The sequence below is a fragment of the Sarcophilus harrisii genome, chromosome 2 (assembly GCF_902635505.1).
Source record: "Sarcophilus harrisii chromosome 2, mSarHar1.11, whole genome shotgun sequence".
In the NCBI taxonomy this organism is placed as follows: Eukaryota; Metazoa; Chordata; class Mammalia; order Dasyuromorphia; family Dasyuridae; genus Sarcophilus; species Sarcophilus harrisii.
In genome coordinates this window covers 162,756,764-162,778,041 of record NC_045427.1, presented here as the reverse complement: position 1 = coordinate 162,778,041, position 21,278 = coordinate 162,756,764, and the positions used below count along the sequence as shown (strand labels likewise).

General features: G+C 32.8%; 1 protein-coding gene across 5 annotated transcripts in view; it reads left to right on the top strand.

Moving 5' to 3' along the window:
- Positions 1-20,019, top strand: part of PLCB4 (phospholipase C beta 4) — a 427,184-nt gene extending 407,165 nt beyond the window's left edge. For 3 of the 5 annotated variants that reach the window (XM_031951114.1, XM_031951113.1, XM_031951115.1), the window contains 7 exons: positions 1,587-1,662; positions 4,459-4,634; positions 9,801-9,902; positions 12,256-12,313; positions 12,719-12,805; positions 16,542-16,578; positions 18,705-20,019. In XM_031951114.1, coding sequence (XP_031806974.1) covers positions 1,587-1,662; positions 4,459-4,634; positions 9,801-9,902; positions 12,256-12,313; positions 12,719-12,805; positions 16,542-16,578; positions 18,705-18,793 — 625 coding nt within the window. In that variant the 3' untranslated portion in view covers positions 18,794-20,019. The remainder of the gene's footprint in view (positions 1-1,586; positions 1,663-4,458; positions 4,635-9,800; positions 9,903-12,255; positions 12,314-12,718; positions 12,806-16,541; positions 16,579-18,704) is intronic. The other 2 variants (XM_031951117.1, XM_031951116.1) reach the window with 1 other exon arrangement.
- The last annotated feature ends 1,259 nt before the right edge of the window (positions 20,020-21,278 follow it).

Genomic DNA, 21,278 nt, shown 5'->3' with positions numbered 1-21,278 from the left:
AAATTTATGCAATTGTTGTCGATTTATGAGACAACAGTTGTGTCTCATGTTGTATATTAATCTCAAGGCATTTGATTAAGTACACCTGAATGTGGAGTGGGTGAACCAGACAAGGAAAAAGAAAATTCAAGAACCTAAGAAACCTTTAATCTGACTAGAAAACAGAAGGCAAGATCAATTAACCATAATAAGGAATTAGAGTTCTTCAAATGGATTTCGTGATTAAATGTGTTATATATACTTAGTGGATAGATGATGGCATCAGTTAGAGACAGGTGAATTTAGCAGTGTAGAACCCAGGTAAAATGCAAGCAAACACTTGAAACAGAAAAATAGAAATAGTGAGAATGAGAGATTAAGATTTTCCAATTAATTGAGATCACAATTTCTAGAATTAATTTATTTATTCTAATATAGGAGATACTGTCTATTCAGAATGTGAAGGACAGTCTAAAGGAGGGATTCCCAATTTGGGATTCAAGGACTACTCCCTTTCAATTTGAGGATAAATTACAGAAAGCCTATAAACTCAAATGGGAAAAATTCACCTCTAACTGAAATTTAGCATTTCCTTTAATTATGATTTTTAAAAAATGATTTTGAAATATCCACAGGTTTCATCAGACTGGCAAATGAGTCCATGACAAAAAAAAAAAAAAGATTAAGAACCCCTGGATCAAAGTATTCATCCTACAAAATTGAATGTTACTATGGAAACTGTAAGACACTAAGAGAATAATTAAGAATACTTAGTCCTTGTCCTTATAAGTTCTTTTAAGAAATATAGTTTAGTAGAAAAGAAAGGAAATATTAAAAAATAAGTATGATAAAAAATATAATCTGAAAGTATGATAAGATGGTTATTAAGAACTACATGTATTCAGTGATTTAATATGATGTATTAAATATCAGCAAATGCATCTTAAAAGGGGAGGCTGACTTACTTCCCTTGGATCTGGTTCCTACTTTGATTAAATACTGATATTTCAATAGGAATTGATTTAATAAAAAATCATTTCAAAGTTAGTTCACATAAGAATGCTAAGTATTAAGGAAGAAGAAAATGGTCAGGCCAGGCCAGGAACTGGAATAAATTATTGTAATCACATTTTTTTTCTCAGAATAGAAAGAGAAGAAAAGTTATGCTAATTCTAAATAAAATGCTATATTTTTCCCATATTAGACATTTTAAAAATAAATACTGGCTTTAGAACCAAAGAAATATAAATAAAAATTTATTTCAAGGCTGACAATTTATTTGCCAGTTTTCAGTCCAATGTGAGTTTTACTGGCAAAGTGGAGGAAAAGGGGTGGGGAATAGGATCCAAAATGGAAACACACAATAATAAACCCCTAAAAATGGAAGAATCATTGGATCTAAAGGCATCTCATTGTGAAGTGGTTAAATTGAATGATCATTATACCAATAACATTTGTAAGGTGTGAATATATTACTGGAAAAAATGTTATTCACATAAGCCATAACATTTCATGTTTGATGAATATATTGTATTCACTAGAAATCTTTTTAGCAAAAGCCAACTGGATGGAAAAAATATAACTTCTGGCACATATTTCCTTTTTAGAGGAAGTAATTGTCTTGAAATGAAGAAAGAAACTGAAATTAAAATTCAGACATTAACATCAGATCATAAATCTAAGGTAAGAAAATACGCCAGTTTTGCCAGTGGGCATACTCAAAAGAGAATGAGGCCAACAGAAGTTTATTTTTATAAAATGATACAAATGATGCATGCAAAATGATGGAACAAAAGAGCTTGTCTTGCTTATTTCACAGCTTGTTTGTTGTTCTGAAAACTCTCCAAGCAGAAGGATACTTGATTTTCTGTGAAAGTCATGGAAACAAATGGGGAACTTATTTGAGACTTGTTCTATTTATAATATCCACTCCAAAGTTGATCGTTAAATTAGTTTTGTTCTAGTGAAACAAAACTTTTTTTTTTCAAAGAAAATTTTCTCTCATTTCTATATAATGATTACATTCCTTCAATACCCTTTCTAGAAAGATCTCAAGGTCTGTTTGATGTTTGACACCATGTTACTAACAAGATAAACCCAATTGGTACTGCTTCAAAGTAGGTAGAGTGCATCAGAAGGCTGGATCCACACATCCGAACTAGCATTCTCTAACCACCAAACCTGGGAACTTCAAGAGCTCAGATTGACCAGAAAAGAGATTTGAACCTGAATACCTTAATTATTTTAGTTTATCCTTCCTCTCATTCTGGAACTAAAATTCTGTCTGAGCTAGCATTTTATAATGAAGTACACTTGGATTTTCCAGGATATTCCTCAAAAGCAATCATGTATGAGGGATAACTCTGTTGTTTATCAGACAAAAAGCAAAAATGAAAGAATTTATTTGCACTACTCCTGTCCAATTCAACTCCAACTTAATGGCTACCTTTGGGAAATCAGACAAATAATAGCCATAATGTCTAGTAAGGGCCATGATATGCCATTTCTGTGTCTTAATGAATAACTTGATTCAGATCAGCCCCTTTGAAAAATCTTGATTTATTGTAACGAGGAAGAAAAGCACTAATAGCACCCTGTAATCAATAATTGTCCCTCAAAAGTCTAATTTCTTGAATGGGAAGAGTCTAAGTTAATCACATTTATTATAGCTAAATGAGTTCTTAGGAGAAATATTTGTGATTTTATTAGTATAATGAACTCCTAGAAAGGAAACTCCTTTCAGTAATGCAGATTCCAACTGCTATGTAACATTTTATCATCTTAGAAAGTGTACTGAGTACTGAGAATTGAAATCACCCAATCTAATGTAATCTGTAAGCATTATAAGTAGGATGTGAATATAACTGAGACAGCACTGGCTTCCTTTAAATTTCAAGTAAAATCCTACCATCTATAGAATACTTTTCTCTGTACCTCTTAATTTTCTCTGTACCTCTGTAATTAGCCTTTTTAAAATTATTTATCCTATATAAAGTTTATTTTTTTATGTATTTGTTTGCATACTCTCCCTTTAGAGTATAAGCTCTTGAGGGCAGGAATTGTCTTTTGCCACTTTTTGTATCTCCAGCTCTTAGTTCAGTGTCTGGCACATAATAGGTTCTTTAAAAATGTTTATTCATTTAATGAGTGAGATCAATGCAGATCTTCTAGAATCTAAGGCTATCCAGTATTATATGCTACTTCTTATTTGATGATTAATTCATATTAAATGAAAAGTCAAGAGGAATGTAGCTATTCACAAATGACCAAAAGAACAAGACACAAATATAGAGAAAAACCTCTCACAATTCCCATGGTCCAGACAGCTGTGCTTTCCCTCTGGAAATCCATCTCTAGTTATAACTTGTTTATTTCAGAATAGTGGTTATTCATCAGGTCAAGAGAACAATTATTTAGACTTCAAAACCTGAAGCTGTCCTGAATCCTATATATCCTTGATTTCAGAGAAATATTTAAAACACAGAAGTATTTGATTGCTCTTTGGCACTTTGCTATAATCTTGATTTCTTCCTGTTCATTGCCCAATGTCTCCTGAAATAGTGGTAGAAACCTTTAGTGATGGTCAGGTGAGGAAAGTCATATTAGAGTCACAAAAGATGCATATTCCCTCAGTCATAAAAAGAGGTGAGAGACGATCTCAAAAGACCATTTAGAAATTCAGACATCTTGCTCCTGAGTTCCAATTCAAAATCTAAGCTGTAAACTATTTCTTCTTGAAAACTTATTATCAATTGCCTTCAACTATAACTTTTAGGCAAGATCATCAATGATTATCTTTGCCAACTGCGTATCCAATTGAGACCGAGATCATCACTTATTCTAGTTGCCCCTCTCTCCACATGAACCATGATCATTCAGTTCTAATTTAAGCTACAAATGAAATCATCATGTCACTGTTCCAATGTTAAGGGTGTTTGCTTGAGAATAACTATTCTCCTTGGTGGCTTCAATACCTCTTTCCAGTTTATTAACATTTTTATAATTTTTTCATCCTCTATGCTGAGTTAAGTACAGTGTTTTATTTATTTTTGGGTTGCTGGGAAATCAGATAATGAAATAATCCATAGGATATCTTAGGATGCATTCTCTTCACAAGGGAAAAGCTGAGTTCATGACATATAGGGAAGTGGATACCAATAAAGGAAATGGAAAGGTCCCAGGTTCAGGTAAACCAGAGCTTTAATGAGAATATCAAAAAAGCTGCCCTGTGATATTCTTATTTGAAATATCTGATTTATTCAAATCCACTAGATGCCACTAATTCAGTGTTTACTACAAATTCTTTAAAGGTAGTTCATTTACTAAAAATAAAAAGGGGAGTTAACCGATGTTTAGATATACCTCTCCATTGCCTTTTTTACTTATCATTGGAATCTGCAGTCTGCTTCCATCACATGGCTAATGATCATAGTCAATCAATGAGGATTCTAGTGGAACTCTCTTCCTTTCCTTGAACAGGTAAAAGAGATTGTAGCCCAGCATACGAAAGAATGGTCAGAAATGATCAATACCCACAGCGCTGAGGAGCAAGAAATTCGGGATTTACACCTCAGCCAGCAGTGTGATCTCTTGAAAAAACTGTTGATCAATGCTCATGAGCAACAAACTCAGCAGCTAAAGCTTTCCCATGACAGGTAAGTTTTAAGTCACAGACTGAAAAATCACTCATATGGTTTTACTTCATACTCAGATTTCAACAACTGTCTTGCCTTTTATTGATGAAATCTATGAAGCTGCACTGCACCCTCACTCTGAACATCCATATATACCTTGGTTTGTTTGTTTTCAGAAAAATGAATGTTCATTGAGCCAAGAGCAAAAATTTATTATTTGATATATCATACTTACTAATTATATGTTTATTTTGTATATTTGCATATTAATTTCTCGTTATTCATTGTTTATTGATTATACACCTATTATTTTCATATATGTTTTACATATATATAAAATATATATAATTTCATTCATTCCTCCAAGAAATATTTATTAGACATCACAAAAGTTATGCAAGCATCAAACATGATCTTTTTCCTTTGAGGGACTTAGGGAGACAAAAATACACACCTGAAAAGAGAAGCAGAATAATTAATATATAATAAGTAGCATATAAATGGAATAAATAAATGCTAAGGAAATTCAGAGGAAGAGGAAATCAATGGAAATTGAAACAGTCAGGAGGAAAAGGATGTAAAAAGGAGAATACACCACAACTTAGGCTTTGAACAAAGTGAAGCTTTAGATTGGCAAGAGAGAAATTTATGACAGATGCATAAAGAGGGAAAAGACCAATTTCATCTTGGAGTAACAACCCTGAACAGTGAGGGGGAATACTCATGATTAGAACCAATGTGGGGAAAAGGAGAGAGAGAGAAGGAAGAGAGGAAAAGAAGGAAACAGCATTTATACGGTACTTCAGGGTTTACAAAGTGCTTATAAATCTTAATTCATTTTATCTACCCAACAATTGAAAAGTGGGTGTTAGAACTAGAGCCATACAGAAGGTGGATGATTTGCCCAAAATCACAGTTAGTTAGTAAGGGTCTGAAGCCAGATTTTAATTCAGTCCGTGGCAATTCCAGAACATGGTAGCACCATTGATTTTTTTTTCTGCTGTTACTTAATAGACATCCTCTCCTTTTAAATCTATAAAAATGTATAGCCTTTCCATGTGGAAATAGAACAATGCTGAGTAATTCAAGTCTGTTTGCTCCTGCTAGCAAATGCAATCTCGTTTGGCTTCAGTGACTTTTCCTCAGCAAATGGCATGAGCAGATTCCCTCATTTGGAAACAAGGCCATAAACTTTAATATGTGTTCCAAGCACAGCTTGGCTAGGGTTCCCTTGATACTTTGGGAAAGCTCTGATTGTGTGTGTGTGTGTGTGTGTGTGTGTGTGCGCACGTGTGTGTATGGAAACCTCCATTAGTGCAGGTTGCTGCATTCCTTCAACATATTTTATTCTGGCAAAAGCTAGTCTTTGTTTTCTCATAAATCTTTTAAAAGCAAGGCAAGCACTTATTAAGCACTTACTGTTTGCCAGGCACTGTTTTAAGAGATCAGTCACCCAATGCACTAAAGGCTTGCCTCTCATTCTTTTAATATTGCAGAGATACATAAAAAGACTAAATATTATACACTAGATATCCAAATGCCTCAGTGGTCTGTCATTTCTTTCTCTCAACTAAGATGTCAGAGAACATCAAAGACATTGGAAGAACTAAGTCAATAAGTTATTTTTGTTTGTTCAATTCTTGATTATCCCTAATAGAACATGGGTAAAACTTAGTTTATATAATTTTGTCTATATAAGTCTTTATCCTGGGTTGCTAACAAACAACTAAAATAATTTATTTGAGTTTTTTCCTCCTTTGATTTACTCATCACATACCTAAAATATCCAGAAAGCAGGAATCCAAAGAGCAAATAATTGAGGTGATACTGTCATTTGTATGCCTTTCATTTTACAATTCATTCTCATGCTGTGACTACATTGAAAAATGTACTATTAATTTTATTTTCTGTTTTTTTAATGTGATTAAACTAAGTACAGAGTATTTTGCACTACAAGTTAGAGCAGTGATGTTTTAAAATGACTTTCTTAGTCTATTGCTTTTGAACTATTTTGTAGGGGGAAAAAGCAGTTCATTGTTTTCTAGACTTCATTGGTAGGTCATTCCCATTTTGAGAAAACTAGAGAAGGCAATTTTTCTTCAGATTCATATGGATTAAATATTTTGACTTTTCCCTATCTTACCATCTTCACAAAACTCCAAAGTATTAGATGGCCAGTGGTGCTGCACTCACTGAATCTCTGAAAAGCCATAGGAAATGGTTACCAAATACATTCTTTCATAAAAGAAATTATTTGGCTATTAATGATCCCAATCTTTAATTCAAATTAAATTTATATGTTTCTAATCGCCATTTTGAACAATTATTGACATGTGCCAAATCCTGGTCATAATCTTTGCCATATTTTTTAGGATGTATTAAACACATAATGTAGGAGAGTGTAAGTGATATTTTTTGCAGCTAATTCAAGACAAAAATAAAATCCCCCAATTACCACTTTTTTCTATTATTTGATGTTTCAGTTGAACAGTCTTTTTTTTCACCAGTATAATTATCTAAATCCTCATCCTATTTTATACAGTCTCATAAATTTTTTTATACTTTCATAGATTTGCTCATTATTTGGAGTGAATGTATATAAATGAACAATACTTTCATACCTTGAGTCATCATTTCATCAGTTTATACATCTTTTCCATGGATATAGATTGCAACCTGGGTTTTTTTTTTTTTTGTTTGTTTGTTTGTTTGTTTTTGTTTTTGTTTTTTTGCTGAGGCAATTGGGATTAAGTGACTTGCCCAGGGTCACAAGCTAGGAAGTGTTAAGTGTCTGAGACCAGATTTTGAACTCAGGTCCTCCTGACTTCAGGGCTGGTGCTCTACCCACTGCACCACCTAGCTGCCCCAAGAGTTATCCATTTTGAAAAAAATGTATCTCCTGATATGAATTGTTTTGATGATGAATGTTGAAGAAATGGGCCAGTACTCCATTTTTTCAGACTTAGCCAACATGATATTTTATTTCTTGCTAAAGAAAGGGACAGGATCATAATATTCAAATAGCCATGTTCTTCTGAGCTAATCATGACTGACTAATGGGCACTCTTAAAACCAGATTGAGGATGGCACAGGGTTAAAAAACAATGAAGGATTATACAAGTGAAAGGAAGATATAAACAAGGAGACTGATGAATCTATGTTTAGCAGATTTTGATTTGAATATTCTGGGAACAAATATTGGAAGTTGATCAGGTCCATTCTTTACCTATAGATAGCATTCTTCCAGGAAGCAATAGTTAATCTACCATCAGATCTTTTCAGTAATTTCAAACTCTGTTTAAGAATAATAAATTTAAAGGCCTGGAGAGACTTACACGAACTGATGCTGAGTGAAATGAGCAGGACCAGGAGATCATTATATACTTCAACAACAATACTAGATGATGACCAGTTCTGATGGATCAGGCCATCCTCAGCAACAAGATCAACCAAATCATTTCTAATGGAGCAGTAATGAACTGAACTAGCTATACCCAGAAAAAGAACTCTGGGAGATGACTAAAAACCATTACATTGAATTCCCAATCCCTATATTTATGCACACCTGCATTTTTGATTTCCTTCACAAGCTAATTGTACAATAATTCAGAGTCTGATTCTTTTTGTACAGCAAAATAATGTTTTGGTCATGTATACTTATTATGTATCTAAGTTATATTTTAATATATTTAACATCTACTGGTCATCCTGCCATTTAGGGGAGGGGGTGGGGGGGGGTAAGAGGTGAAAAAATTGGAACAAGAGGTTTGGCAATTGTTAATGCTGTAAAGTTACCCATGTATATATCCTGTAAATAAAAGGCTATTAAATTAAAATAAAAAAAAAAAGAATAATAAATTTATGCAGACTTTAGATTCTGATTTTACTTGAACTTTCCCAACTCAGCTAGGATGGTTCTTGAACAATGCATATTGAGTTGCTAGTTCTATACCCAAAGCCATACATCTTGGTGGGAAAAGAAAAAAAATATTTTTATAGCACAGTGCTAAGTGCTTTACAAACATTCTCTCTTTTGCTCCTCTCAAGATGCATGCTAGGTAGATTCTCTTATCCTCATTTTACAGTTGAGGAAAATGAAGTAAGCAAAAGTTAAATGACTTGCCAGCTACTAAGTACCTGAGACCAGATTGGAACTGAACTCTTCCAGACTCCTGGTCTCATGTTCTTCCCACTCCTTCTTATTGGACTCACCAGACCTCAAACTGACAACATAAACCTTGAGAACACTTCATCTATGTGCCACAATGGGGAAGGAAGGACCTTAAAAAATTAAATTTACCCTTTAGAAAATTTCAAAGCTTAATATTCTCTAATTCCTTTAAAATATAAAATTTCTGTCTCTAGAACTGAAAAATGTAGTCACTTTTCTTAGTCCATAAGAAATATTCTTGATTCAATATGAAGAAAGGGGTCACACAACTAGTAAGTGTTTGAAGCTGGATTTGAATTCATGAAGATGTGTCTTCCTAACTTCAGGCCCCATAATAGGCATCCTACTGCCTATAAACAATTTTAGTTATAGTTTTAAGGTTGACACATATCTCATAGATTATCTAATGAGTTACTTGCCTTTTTATAAATTTAGCAGAAATCTAAGCAAAAAATTCACAAATTTTTATTGGTTCAAAATTATGCTGATAGTGTGGCTAGAAAGCTAGCACAGGTATTCTATTCTGGCTATAATTAGATCCAGAGATTTTCAGACTTTAGTCTGTAATCCTTCAAGAAATGGCAGTGTGTTGGATATAAGCATTTAATAGCATATATTCTATATCTGAAGAATGTCTCTGATACATTTGTAGCTTGGTCTTGGTGACATATGGTTATGCAGTACTGATAAGTCTCTTTTTAAAGGCCCAATTTAGCAAAGTTCAGAAAGGTTTATTTCCTAAATGTCCACATAATGATGAATATTTCAATCAGAGGCACACCATATTCAGACTAGTCACAGAAGGTTTGTAGTATATATTAATAGTTGAATCTCATGTCATTGATGAAATCATAGAGCATGGATATCTTGAAGTATGTTTTTGTTTGTATGTGTATATATACATAATATACATATATATGTATATATACATATCCCATGCAGAAAAGTAACCTAAGAAGATAAAAAAAATCATTAGTGAACCTAACAAATTCAAAGCAAATCCTCCTTGTGTCTAGAGAATGCAAGGAAATGCGCGCCAATCAGGCCAAGATTTCCATGGAAAACAGCAAAGCCATCAGCCAAGACAAATCAATCAAAAATAAAGCAGAAAGAGAGAGGTAAGTGGAAGATTGCTTACTGTGAGAAGGTGTGGCTTTGGCTTATATACACCACAAGAAAAAAGTGTTCTCTGATTTAGAAATAAAAGACATGGGTTTGAGGCTTATCGTATTCTCTGTTTCTCATAACTGCTATGAAGGCTTATGATTGAGGCTGTTATTGAAGTATCATTTTATTCTTTACTATGATTGTTCTAAAGGGCCACACATGCAATCTAGACATTTTACTTCTTCCACTGTAATTTTCAATTTGCCAAGCCAATACAGATGATGATTTGTTGTCTGCCTTGCCATCTCTTTTTTCATTTGATTTTTAGGGAGAATTAATATTACTCTTTTTTTTCCTTCTAGTAGCTTAGTTTTTAGGGAACATTGTATCTTTGGTCCCTCCTCTAAATTTCTCCCTCTACTTCCTATGACATCTAGGAGTTTACATATTATCAAGCATAAAGTGATTCTGAGTCACACTAAGGATTTAGATAAACTCTAAATTTGTCCACAAATAATGTTGTCCACATAGGGCTTCTGCTGGAGAACTATGACTGGCTAGAAGATGACCCTGTGGCTGAGCTTAATGATGCACAGCAAAGCCTGTCATTAATCCACAGAAAACACACTGAGAAGTCATGAGTCTTAGGGATAAAAACTAATCTGTTTATTTTATTGTGATCCTGAAACACTCTATTAAGATATCAGTGATGGTTATCTGGTAGACATTTTACAGATTATTTTTTAAAAGATACCAAAAATCTTGACTACTTTAGTCTGTGAAATTTTTAGGAATAAGTTGCCTAAACTATATTTCTTGTTTTGGGCTATGGTTGGGTAGAAGCCTAAAATGGCTGATTCTTCTAGGATATATATTAAATTCAAGTCTCTTTTTCAAATTGAAGAATGTAAGGCTTTAAATATTAAACTTCATTCACACTTCAATTTTATAATGGCTTAAAGAATTTTACATTCTGTGATAAAATACTAGAAAAATGATCTCTTCATGATCAAAAATTTTATTTAACACTTTTAAGTGGGATACAAATTTTAGCACATTCCAAGCTTATTTATTTATGAGAGTCATTTACCTTAAATAATTTTGTCAAAATGTTGCATGGATTTTTTAAAATACCAAAAAAGAAAAATATTTAACAATATTAGTAAATTATGAGTATAATATGAGTATATGAGTATAATATTGAATATAATAAATTACTGCTTTAATTTTATACCAATGTTATTAATAGAGGTCAGATCTTACTAGAAAGAATGCTAAAGTATCACTTCATTTATTTTTGCTTTTTTAGAGTTTTTTATTTTTAATAATATTTTATATTTGCTTAATATTGCTTATAATTGCTTAAAATATTAAAAGCTGTAGCCAAGAATTGAAGACTTTTGGCATCCCATAGAAGAGAGAGGAGGGAATTTTCATGTAATGGAATTTGACTCACATTCCTTGAGTTATTATTCATATTTATATCTTCATTATCATCTTAACCTCCCTTAATTTTGGATTTTCTAAATCAGGCTTTCAGGGATTTAGGCTCTTGGAATTCTCAGATCTATTATGTTTAAGATCTTTATTTTTCCCATTTTGCATTTCCTCATCAAGAGATGTCATATATGTTTACTCTGAAAGAAATAAAGTCTTCATTCTTTTAAATGTAAGCTCTACTTTCTTGATTCATATTGGAATACCTCATTCTTACGTATTCTCCTTTGATTATTCATGAGAAGGCACTCCATCAAGAAAGCATCATATGAATGAAAACTACAGAATGTTGTTCAGAAACTTTAAATACTATTATTACAGTAAAACCTCACTTATTCTGATCTTTTAAGGAGTCATTTTATAAAGTCATTTAATGTTTACCTATTGATCTTACTGTGCTCTTCATTTATCAAACCTTCTTTCAAAAGATAACTCTCACGATAGACCAGGTCTAGTAATAAATCTTCAATTAAAATAGACAGCTTAAAAAAAGATAAAAACTGTGGATTCTTTAAGTTTGTTTTTTTAAGTTGCATTTTGTGATCTTTTTTAGCAAACTTTACCAAACCATCTACAAGTAAATTATCTTATCAAAAAGCAATCCTGAAACACACACACACACACACACACACACACACACACATATCTGATATCTGTGAAATGGAAGTTGAGTCATATTTCATTTCTCATGAGTCTTTGTATTTATTCAGTGATCTTGATTATAATCACTCAAAACTAGTTCTCTAGAAACAAATAAATAAATCCAGATAATGTATTAGAAGCTAATGCTCTTTATTTGATACTTTAATGAACTGCATACAATATCATGTCAGCAAATGCAAATATTTGTGTTTGTTCTTTTCTTAGGAGAGTCAGGGAACTAAACAGCAGTAACACTAAAAAGTTTCTGGAAGAAAGAAAGAGAGTAAGTATTAATTTTTGGTACTTGTTCATGAATACATCCTATATATATTCTTATGGAAGGTGCTTATTATTTGTTTTTACATTTTTTATTCTCTTTGTATAGCTTAACACCCAGTTACATAGAAATCTCAGTTATGGCTTCACTCTCTCTACTAAATGGCAAAAGTAGCTTCCCCAATCAAGGTTTTAGATTAGATTCATTATTTGGTCTTCTATTTGTATCATTCAGAAAATTAAGCCAAGTTCTAACCATGAATTGTCCTTATAAACAACACTTCTCTTTTCAAAAATCTTTATGTTCCATATACTTTCATTATCTCCTTTAATGTATTTGGCAATCAGTCATCTATCACTTTGAAAGGGCAACCTATGTTTTTAATGTAATTTTCCACTGTCTTATTTGCAGCTTGCAATGAAACAGTCAAAAGAAATGGATCAGTTGAAAAAAGTTCAACTTGAACATCTAGAAGTCCTGGAAAAACAAAATGAGCAGGTATTTTGCCAGAAAAGGTATAAAATAAATAAGCTATTTTATAATATAAAGATAAAAACATTTTTGACTATCTTTTTTTTAATAGTGAAGCTATTGCTGTTAGAAACAGTAAGAAATGGTGATTTTTAAGAAGTTGTACTTTTCACCATTACACCTAAAGAGATGGAAAATATTGTTGCTTAACAGGGAAGGGAACGTGGGCATAGGGAAAATAAGCCAAAAGGTATTAAGGCATTTCTGGAGTGATCAGAGGATAATACAATGAGAAATGTTAGACTTCATGCTCATCAAAGACAAAATATTTTATTTAAAAAGCAAAAGATTTCTCTGGAGGCATTTTCAGGTAGATCCTCATCTTCTATAGGCAAACAAGCAATTGTAGATGGCACCCAATCAAAAGAGCCTCCAGCAACATCATTTACAGTTAACAAAGAATGTTAGAACTTAAAAGGACCTTATAAATCATATCATCCACGCCCTTTCTTTTCAGATAAAGAATCAAAGATACAGAGAGATGCAGTGACTTGCCAAGATCACACAACTAACTTATAGAAGACCCAGGATTAGAATCTAGTCCTCTTGACTCCCAGTCCAGTGGTCTTTCCACTACACTATACTCTCTGCTTAATTATATATTAAGACAATATGACCATAAGTAGTAGTTGAAAGTTCAATGTCTACAATTCAGCAGTGTTGTAGTAACTAAATCTGCTTTTCGTTAAAAGTATAGAAGCTTCCAAAAAACTTTTTTGTTTGTTCTTTGTAGGAGAGACTTTTTTGGAGTCATATTTCTACCAGTAATACATGCTTTCTACAGGATTAAGTAATTCATATTGAAAGGAAATATGGCAAAGAAAATCTTTGAAATTGTTTGACTAAGGATTCACTGATTCTTGAAAGAAAAATGTGAACTCTGGATTATGATGTTTGTAGTTTCTAACACCATCATGAGAAAGATATGGTAACTAAGACTTTTTTTTACTGAAAATTGTTGACATTTGCAAGGTGCTAATATTTTTAGTCCTTTAAAAATATAGACATAAATGAATTTAGTACCTAATTAACAAAAATAATTCATAAAAATATTTTCCCTGAGTATAGTTTGCTGTAGGTTTAAAAACCATTAATTATAACTTTGAAGCTGTCTAGACAACTATGTACAGTTGGATATTTCCATATCTCTTCACCAGTGGCTTTAGAGTATTTAAACATATACTAGGTAGTCCTATAACAGACAATAATGTTCTTTTAAAATTTCCCCTTAGTAAATATATACAATTTTCTCATAAAATATTAGAGTTGGAAGAAATGTTTAAGACCATCAAATTCCACCCCCTCATCTTACAAATGTGGAAAATGAGACCCATAGAAGGTCATACAGCTTAGTGGCAGAGCCAAAACCAAAAGTCTTTTCTTTGATTTCTTATCTAGGGCAGGATTTCGGACTATGCCACTGAAAATTTAATCAATACATTCCTCTTGATATACCTGTCACATTTTAATAGGTATTTTAATTATAAGATTTTATCAGTTACCTTGTTTCCTTCTCATTTGTAATTGAAACACTTTTCAGAAAAAGAGAATAAAAATAAGAGTTTGGAAATCACTTAGATCCCCAGAATTGTCATATATATGCCTGTATGTGTGTGTTTGTGTGTGTGTGTGTGTGCATGTATACATAGAGAAGAGAGAGAGAAGGGGGGAGGGAGAGAGAAAGAGAAAGACAGAAACAGCAAGAGAAAACCTGAACTTATTTTGTTGGTTAGTATAATGGCTATTTTTATTTATTAAAAATTTATTTTTATTTAAAAAGATAGAATTATACTAAACTTTTAAAAAATGGATATATTTCTTAAAGCTAAAAGTGCAGACCCATAAATTTAGTTACCCAATGTTTTTAATCTTATATCTAGTTAGAAAACAAAAGAAAAATAAAATCATTGGCAATTATTTCCCAGTATTTAAATAAATCAAACTATAGTAGAGCTTTTGCCTTAAAATTATTATTTTAAACATAGCTTTGTCTGGTTATTTTATGGTAGTATTTATGTTTCAAATTTACATACATTTCCTTTTAATAGCAAAAGCTCTCAATCAACTAAGTGTTAATTTGAGTCACAGAAGCATAGGTCACACAGATAAGGCGACTCAATAAAATATTCAAATTTTGTAAAGCATAGCAAAATACCATTTTATGATATTGCATATGTGCTTATAGCTATGGCAATATAAACCTTGCCTAATATGTAGTAGAATTTATCTAATACCTATCAAGTATATTTTCTAGCATTCTTATGTTTAAAAATTTAAAATGTATCAAACAATAACTGAGGACTTAGTAAGCTGTTTTAGGCAAAAATCAATATAGATTGCTAGGGAGAAGAGAATGAGGAGAGGAAGAAAGAAGGAAAATATAAAAGATTAGTCACCACAATCACAGAGCTTAAGGAAGGGAAATAATTGTAGAGAAATTCTGTATGGAAATGTTATAATGGATTACATTACCAACTTTAAGGAAGACCAAAGATGGTCTTTGGTGGGAATTTATTCTGAATTTCAGGACTTCTGGAGATGTTTCCACAATGATTCATGGTATAGTTAATCATATGCTAAATTTGGGATCAGGGTTTGAGTTTGAATCCTATGTGATTCTTAACTACCTATGTGATCTTGGGCAAATCTTTTAATGTCTCTGGACCTCAGTTTCTTCATCTGTAAAAATGACAGAATTGGACTACACCACCTGTAAGGCTCTTTTTAGCTTTATTTTGTCATATTTTAACCTTCAATAAGCCTCTTAATTGCCTCCCCATCTTTACTGTTAGAAATGGGTTCTTGTTTCTAAACTGGACAGCACAAATATTATTCTAAATTTAGTGAAGTAAATAGTGGAATATTCTTATTCTCAATCTTCCTTAGGTCAAATAATTCCCAACATTTACCTGAAAACTCTTACTAGCATTCCTTACTCCCAGTGAAAGGTTTGAACATTTTTCAAGTAATTTTTCCCTTTAATCATTTTTCTTGCTCTCCTGCTGGTTTTGTTCCCAAAATGCTTCTTAAATCATAGAACCCAAGACTAGACATGCTTCTAGAGTAAAGGTCTAGTAATGAATGTGAAGATTACCCCCAGCTTTTAATCCTGGTTAAGGATTCTAATGAAATGCTTTACTTTTCAACAATTCAGCATTGTAGATATATTCAGGAAACGAATCCATTAAAACACTTCAAGTGACAATGGCAAGGATTTTCCTGATACAAATTCAATTGCATTTTAATTAATATCAACCTCTTTTGCTCTATTCTCCTTCCCCTTTCCCTTCAAGGACTTGGGCATTTTTTTGGACATATCATTACCATTAATAGTTGTAGTGCTCTCATGCCTAAGAGTTCTATCTGGCCATTGAAATCAGAGTTTTAATTCCTTTCTTGTTTTCATTAGCCTTTTATCAAATAGAGTTATGCAAGGTCTTGCTTAAATAAAGGTGTATGTTCTTAAGTCTCTAAATCAGAAGCAAAGGGGGAAAAAAATCTTTGTTTCCAAGAGCAACTATTTTCCCACTGATATTGACCTGGGGAAGTTTTTCATTAATGGGCAGACATATGTTTTATTAATCTTTTATTTTTCTACATATGGTTTCCGCATCCATTTCTTCAATTCACTTCAGTATTCATTTATTTTATTTGCTTCATGTTGTATGACTCAATTTTGACATTACTATTTTTGTACAAACAGCTTTTGAAATCCTGTCATGCAGTGTCTCAAACACAAGGTAGGACTGAACCTATAATCAGCAAGCTGCCGCTTTCCTTCTAAATGAGATCATTATCCTGGGTACACTCTTTGCAAATGCAGTCTCACAAAAGTACCAGCCAGATAATGATTGCTAATAGCATTGTTCACCATTTATGATTAGCATCTGTTCACAATGACTATTTGGGGTTTTGGATTGAATAGCCTTAACTGTTTATTTCATGTTTGGATTTCTCATAACTGGATCCAGTTGACCCTTCAGAGAATTATTTCTGTGGTATTTTATCAGGATTTACCAACTGTAAGTTTGAAAAGCTAGATCCATGGTCATGGATCAAGTTCATCACAATTGAAATCTTTAGTTGTTGCCATAAATGCTATCAGCAACTGGATTAAGACAAAAGGACCACAAACCTTCCCATATCAGAGAGTAGCTTTAGTAAGCCTGGTGTCTCTCTGAAAATGGACTTTGATGTTTTTAATAATGACAGATAAGGCTTTCACATCTTTAAAATTAAATTTGTAGACACTTTTCAGAGAATCTTTGTCGTAGCTAGTGCATCATCTGTTCTGCTCCAGCTTCCTAATCATCTTCCTTCATAAAATTCATATTAACCACCCTCTGGTTTAATCTGGTGTATCATGACAATAAATTACTTTACTATTAAATCTTTTATTTTTCTTCCTATGTGAAATATTGACCTCAACCAGTAAAGGAGAAGAAAAACACAAGACCGATCTAATCATTAGAAATTTTTTTATTGTTATTTTTTCAAAAACAAACCAAAACATAGTTGAGTTTCCAAAGTTTATAGTGTGTCATTATCATGTTTTTAAACACTGTCTCCATGTGTCATCTTCATATATATGTATTTTTTTCTTCACGTCTCCATTTTTCTAAATTACGCAAATTATCCTTAGTTTTAAAATAAAATTTAAAAGATATATCCTTAGTTTAAAGAAAAATAAAATTAAAAATTCTGTATTGGCAAGAGGAATAGGACAGTGGGGAAAAATTACCTTCATCTTAAGAATAAAGGCCTGAACTCTTTCACCCTACCTTGTGTCTACCCCTACCATCAAGCTGCAAGTGAAACACATATTATTCAAAAGACATAGCTAGATCTGAACTCTCCAGTTACATTGTGTTGGTGAAACTAATTTACTAACAAGACTTTGAACCAAAACTAAAAGCAAATGATCACAACCCATGTAGACCACAGATCCCTCCAATGAGCCCTCCATTCAGCTGGAACGTACACACACAACCTGAATTGAGTAGAATAGTGATAATCAGTACTTCAAAAGACTTAAATCTTGATTTGTATCTTACTGTCTCTGTGTTTCCATTCTTACTTTTTCTTTATTTCTAAATGTTATGTCATTTGAAAATGAAGCAGGCAATAATTTTTTTTCAGGTTAGATATATCTTGTGATATTCACTTTATATCTATATGCAAATATAGATATTTACAATGGGATCCAGAGCAATGGTTATGTTGATATAACATCAGGGACACCTAAAAAGTGAAAAAGTTTCTCAGCTGCTTGTTTTGTCTACGTGATATGAAGCAATCAGACCTCCCTCTTCTGATCTGCCAGTTGTTGGGGTTGTCCTGATGCTCTGCCTGGGATGGCAGTAACATGAATTTCTTCTTGGGGGTTTTAAGTAGTAACATACCTGGGGAAGTAAGAGCTGGTTTGTCCAGTAAGAAAGCACATGGCTAAGTCTGTGGACCTGAGGAAATAGCATCAAGCAAACTCTGTTTCCCTAATAAATATTCCAGTGAAATGAAAATCTAGTCAAACCAACTGAGCAAGTTACATTAGCATCTAGGCGACATAAAGTTCAATTTAATTTACCATGAGGAAAAAAGTGACTTTGGTTATGTCAACAACAAGCCAAGACAATCTCAGTTCATCTCAGAGATGGATAGGAGTAAAATCATTAGATATCATTTAGACTAAACAAGATCCGTAACTGGCTGAACTTTTCACTGTTTTGGTTAATGTCCCTGGCATTGTATAGAATCAGCTTCAAATGTTGGGGTAGGGCAGGGGAGAGAGAGGAAATGGACATAGTTCATTTCACACTATCTTCAAGCAAGCAGTTTTCCGGTTAAAACTCTGTTTCTGGTGTTACAGGCAAAGGAGATGCAGCAGATGGTGAAATTGGAAGCAGAGATGGACCGAAGACCAGCAACAGTGGTGTAAAACTCCATAATCCAAACTGAGAAGCTAACAATATCCAAATATTACCCCAAACTGCAGACTACACAGTGAAGACTAAAATCATTTCTTCTATTTGTTATTTTCCCCCATCGATTTAGGCAAGACATTGCCTGAGACCATGGAGAATATGTAAGAGTTGCATATTTCAGTTTTAACTTTTTGAGTACTGAAGAAAATTTGTCAAATAGGAGTTGTTATTATTGTGACAACCTGCCTTTACAATGAGGCACAAAGTTTAACCATTTGTAATTCTATTCAAATGTTTGTTCAGCATCATCACAAGAAAATGAGCTTGGTATTAAGCACCCTGCTTTGTGATGTACTAGAACATGTTTGAGGTACAGTAAAAATCATGCAGAAACAACAAAAAATGCATGCATTGGAAAACTTCTTTCTGCAAATTCATCAGCAGAAATTATAGTATGACATATCAATAACTTTGCAGGATATTCCTTACATCCAAGTTACCTCATTAGTAAGTGCCATATCTTCATCTTGCCGAAAGAAGCCAATTTCCTGTAGAAGTTGTCGGAATGGTTAAATAATGGAAAATATAAGACAACTGTAGGTGCCAAAATTCATCAGTGCTCAAAAGTTAAAAGAATTGTGTATTTGGCACTTTAAGAAAAGTTTACATCAAACATTGCTTAATAGAATTTGCATTTTGATCCTACTGCTGCAGATTCCCAATATTACAATTCATTATTGTATCTTAAAGGTTGTGAAATGGGTATTGGCAAAAGTTTGTAACTGTGAAAATGTATAAAGTATTTATACACTTAAATTCACAATATTGTAGAAAATCACCTAAATGTTGCCACATGACAAGATTAGTAAGCAGGACTACTAGACCTGTGTTTGCATGACACAAGCACCAATGATGAATATAAATGTGTAAGATCACATTCATTCTCTTAACAAGTAAATGCTGATTAAATGTATGGCACAGAATAGCATTTGACTAATTATCAAGACTTTTAGCAAAATGAAACAAGCATATATATGTGTGTGTATACAAAGATATACATACACATATATATATGTGTGTGTAAATGAATTATGTGGGCATTCTTGATACTTCAAGTTCTAGTTTAAAAAGTACATAACTAATTTAATTTTACACAAAAATATTTATGCAGATTTTCAGAATTTCATATCAGGAAATAACCTTTTTATGTCTGTTAAATATTAAAAAAAAAAAAAACCAAAAAAATACAATTTGCTACAGTGTTAATCTGCATGGGCTTAAAGCCTGCTGTAGTTATATTGCAGAGCAGTGCATGAAAAGCATTCCATTTGGAATTTTACCATGCTGCCAGCCAATGCAAAGGAGACTGCATGGAATCTTGGTAGTTTAGAACCAATCAGATAACTGATTTTAGTACACAAAGCACCTATTGAATTGTTGCATATGCTTGTACAAACTGATTCTGTGTATTCCTATGAACAAAACAGATGACAAGATAAAATTATGCTACCATCGATCTTGAAACTAAACTTTCAACTTCTCTAATAAAAATTTAAAACAAATTCTCCTTTGGTCAGTGGAGTAGTTCTTAAAGGCAACTTCAATGGGATTGTTTAGAGGAAGAAAAACCTTCCCTTCTCATTTCCTCATTGTCTTCAAGAAGTGCAATTTGAGCCCAGCACCATTCCCCAAAATAAAGAAAATGATACCACGCACATTGACCCACCTTTTAATATTCCCTCAAAAGAATGAAAGTATTCTCCCAACTGCAAGTGGAACTTCAATGATTTGTTTCTTACAGCCATTGTTTTCAGTTTGTTTGGTTTTGTTTTGGTGGGGTGGGGGGAGAGTTGATCATGTTGACACTTCATGACCTCATTTGGAATCTTACTTAGTAAAGATATTGGCATAATTTGCCATTTCCAACTCCAGCCCATTTTACAGATGAGAAAACTGAGGCAAACAAGATGAAAGGCTTTGCCCAGAGTCACACAGCTAGTAAGTGTCTGAGACCAGGATTTGAACTCAGGAAAACAATCTTCTCGACTCCAGGTCTAATACTCTGCCCACCATTACTTAGCTCCTTCTCTTACAACCACACTGCCATTAAACTTTCACTCCCTGAAAACAATTCTCAACAGCAACCTCTACAAGCCAGAGTTAATAGCTAGTTCTAAGGATGCTAAAATGCCAGACAAATCATCCATATTAAAATCGCCTCCTATTAAAAGCCATTATGTTAACCATCATTTGTGCTTTCCAGGCATACCCAGGTAATGGAATTATTAGTGAAATATGAGAGGGTATCAGGAAAAATAGTCAAGAGAGATACGTAAAAGAAACTACTTTGAAATCTGAATTCATTCCATGAAATTTCAGTTAAACTATATCCTCAAAAAAAAAAAAAAACCCAACAAAAACAACAAAAGCCAAGGTCTAATTCACAAAACAGAAATTTGGATGGGAAAATTCATTCCCAGTTAAAAAATATTGCATACCACTTCCCTTGTTTAATTTTA